The 3,596-nt window shown below is 37.2% G+C and overlaps 1 protein-coding gene across 1 annotated transcript; it reads right to left on the reverse strand.

Moving 5' to 3' along the window:
• Positions 1-489: 489 nt before the first annotated feature.
• LOC142535187 (exonuclease V, chloroplastic-like) lies at positions 490-3,040 on the reverse strand. Its single transcript, XM_075641717.1, has 5 exons — positions 2,662-3,040; positions 2,384-2,495; positions 1,827-1,941; positions 909-1,013; positions 490-755 (listed from the first exon to the last, which is right to left on the reverse strand). The coding sequence occupies exons 1-5, from the start codon at positions 2,998-3,000 to the stop codon at positions 581-583; spliced, it is 846 nt and encodes a 281-aa protein (XP_075497832.1). The 5' UTR covers positions 3,001-3,040; the 3' UTR covers positions 490-580.
• Between the last annotated feature and the right edge of the window lie 556 nt (positions 3,041-3,596).

The following is a 3,596-nucleotide window of genomic DNA, read 5'->3' on the forward strand; positions in this document are numbered from 1 at the left end:
GAAAAATATTTAGATGGCAAACCTCAAAAGCAGCTGTCCTGGCCCGAGGCAGCAACAGCAACTATTTGAAAATACCTCACTAAATCATCAGAGTCTGCAAACCATAAAGAGAAACATAGAATGAACCAAGGAACATTGATTTCCTATGAATGATTTTTTTACCCACAAAAACACTGCTCTCTGCACCTTACAGGAGAAGTCTAAGTACATACCCTAGGTGATCATCGTAAATATCCATGAGTTCAGATACAGGGATAGGCAATTCGTTACAATATTTTCATATCTTAAATTTATTGAGGTAGACTGCAATTGTCATGTCCTAAGTGTTCCATTACTTTCTACAAGTTGCCTTAAACATGTGAACTTATTCCTTAATTTCAAATACTTCCATGTCTTAATTGTCTTAAAGTAGACTGCAATTGTCATGTCCTAATTGTTATATTACTTTCTACATGTTGCCGTGAAGATATTAAGAACTTATTCCTGGAGTTGAGATATAGAGATAGCGATTCGTTACAATATCTTCAAGCAAATAAACAAGAAAAACAACGGAAAATGGAGGAAACAAGGTAGGGATCTGTTATCGGACAAATTTTTTTACCTCTGAAGGAAAGCCTGATTTCTCTGTAACTTGTCTAACTTCGGGCGACAAAATGTAATGTGGATTCAGTGAGAAGTAATCAAAAAACTTATGTGAGGGAAATTTGTTTGCAACTAAACTGTCCCACAGGTACTTGTAGCACATTAACTGAAGCCTGCCAAAAATGATGTTGACAAAAATGAACTAACAAGTAAAGAAAGGAAAACCCGAAAGAAAATAGAAGCCAAGTGATTTGAGAGAAATTATTCCAGTAAATTTGTACCTTCCATTTCTCTTTGTGGTTCAGCTGGAAGTGTTGCTCGAACACGAGGTTTTCGTGTCAACCAATATCGGTATTCTTTCAGACTCCACCAAAGACATCCGAATTTCATCTATTATTCCAACCATCCATACACCTTCTGCAAAGCCTACGCTGAATGCAAAAGAAGATGAGTAAATATAATAAGAACACTGGGGGGATGAATAATGTAACAAGATGCAAAAAACATAATGTGAGAAAAATCCAGTCCATAATTGACATGTTTTCCACATAAAGCGTAAATAATAATATAAACCATTAAAAGTATAGCCTACATATGCTCCAAAATTCAAAACATAATTTTATCGAGACTAATGAAGCCAGAGCATTCGTGCACCTTGGGATCTAATTCCTTACTTTCTTAGAGGCAAATCAAACACATCCCCATCAACACAATTAGCAGCTTTTCAGAGTTTAATTTGCTGCATAAATGAGCCAACCCCTTAAATGATAAGCACTATAGAAACTCGTGTTTTATCTTTGTTGGTTCAAAAAATTAATGCAACTCTTTTCGGAGAACCACCACTAAAAAAATATATATACATTGGCATGCAGAAAGATTGCAGATTCAACTGCTATAAACTATGATCACATTGAGGTTCCTGTTATGATCGTCCAATTGATTGACCATGTACATCTGTTTGAATATAAGCACATTATTCTCTGGAAGATTATTTGCGTGCCGCATCAAAGAAAGTTTCAAGGGATGTTTCCCTTCAATGAAATAGTGCGAAACGAAAGTAAGCATTTTCTAATAATTTCCTAAGGCTAGAATATTGTGTTTTTCTTTGAAAAAAAGGGCCCAGTAAGAGGCCAATCAGTGAAAATCATGAAATCGGGCAATGTCAACTCAATTTAGACAGTTCGCAATGCAAGTATTATTACATCCTACTATTGAACTGGATTAACAAACACGTCAAAACTCACACAGGTAATTCTCGTGTCAATCCATCTAATAGCAGTTGATTGATGCCCCAAATGAAATTCATAAACTTAACCGCCCACCTATCTTCAATTGATTCAACATCAATTTTCACCCTTTAACAACCTGCAAGCATTAAAAGATAATTCATAAACTGTAAAAAAAAAAATAAAGACAAACCGCATGGAAACATTTGATTCAATAATTAGAAAGGCCGAAGGAGCCATCCGAAGCACGTGTATATCAGTAGGCTACATGTTTGAAAGAAGAATCATGTGAAACGTCTAAAAATCTTTCTACCAGAGCTGATACATGAAACATAACAGTGGGTCGAGCGATCTTGCATAATAATTTTACAAGATAGACTCAATACTCATCAACATTTCTATTCACCATGCGACACTTGTTATTAACATTAACATTCATCTGAATTCTACAATTTAACCCCCCCCCCCCCCCCTCCCTTGTATGATTTTACCGCCTTTAAGTAAAAGCACGCCTATGCTTGGTTGTTAGCTTAAAACAATTGAAAGCAACAAATATAATGCAACAAGAGTTTGTAGAGATACCTCTTCTTCGAGCTCCATGTGGCGAGCACTGCCTGCTTTCATAGCTTCGGTACTTTTAGGTCTGCCCAAGAGTAGAAAAAATTCCATTTGCTTTTCACACCATTCCTAAATAAATTTGGAAAGTTTGTCTTCAATATTAATATGATTCGGAAGCATTGAAAATAATGATTGTGTACTACATTCCAGATTTGTTTTTTGATATCTATCGATGAACCAACTATTCTACTCGTCCAGACCATTCTATGAACCAAAAAGCCAAGTAAAAATTTACCGTAGAAGTGATGTCGGTAACAGAAAGGCCTCTCCTCCTGCGGAAGCGATGGAGAAAAGACTCAAGCACTCTCCTCTTCCTGTTCGGGCTATATGACCCAATAATCCGACCCGAATCTTCAATATCCGAATTCACCGATTCGGTACAAACCGGAGAGCCTACGCTTAGACAACATAGTAATAGATCTAATCGACCTGACATTCTGGTCGAACTGAACCGGACGGAGGGGCGGCGGAGACGGAGTAGAAAGCAGCTTCGATGAGAGACATCTCCTCTTCGGGTGATGATTTCTACGGGGAATTTGGCGGTGGATGGGGGACGAGTCGGTGAAGGAGTCATGCTGGGTCTCGTAGGCGGCGGGTATCCGGGGGAGAAACGACCGTTGGGAAACGCCACAAAGATAAAATTGGTCGAATCAGATTTATAAAGAGGACATGGATTGATATCGACCGTTGGATTCAAATCATGAAGGGATTATTTATTGCCGTCCCTTCTCAAGAAAGCTTCACTTTTCCTATTTTTATTTTATTTTTGTTAATTACATTTATTTATTATTTATCTTGCACATAAAAATTTATGGGTTTTTCGCCGGTTCTCTCAAAATTAGGTTCTTGAGCCACAAGAGCACCTCAATGGAAGGTGCATTTGAAAAAAAAAAAGAATTTTAGTTCGGTGAATATATTAGTGATGATTTCAGAATCCATCACGAAATCTACGTCGTAGGCGTATAGCGCACATTTTTATATATCATCGCAAACTTAGCGACGATATTCTACATCTATTCTAGCAACAATATTGTTGGGAGGAGCTAGCTGTTGCAATTACCGACGACTTAATAATAATAATCGCTATTTTTCGTGTTTCGGAAAAATCATCGCCCAATCGTGTAAATAACAAAATTTCAGCAGATTTAGTCATTAAATTAAAACAACGTC

Source organism: Primulina tabacum, unplaced genomic scaffold, assembly GCF_025594145.1.
Source record: "Primulina tabacum isolate GXHZ01 unplaced genomic scaffold, ASM2559414v2 Contig880, whole genome shotgun sequence".
Lineage (NCBI taxonomy): Eukaryota > Viridiplantae > Streptophyta > Magnoliopsida > Lamiales > Gesneriaceae > Primulina > Primulina tabacum.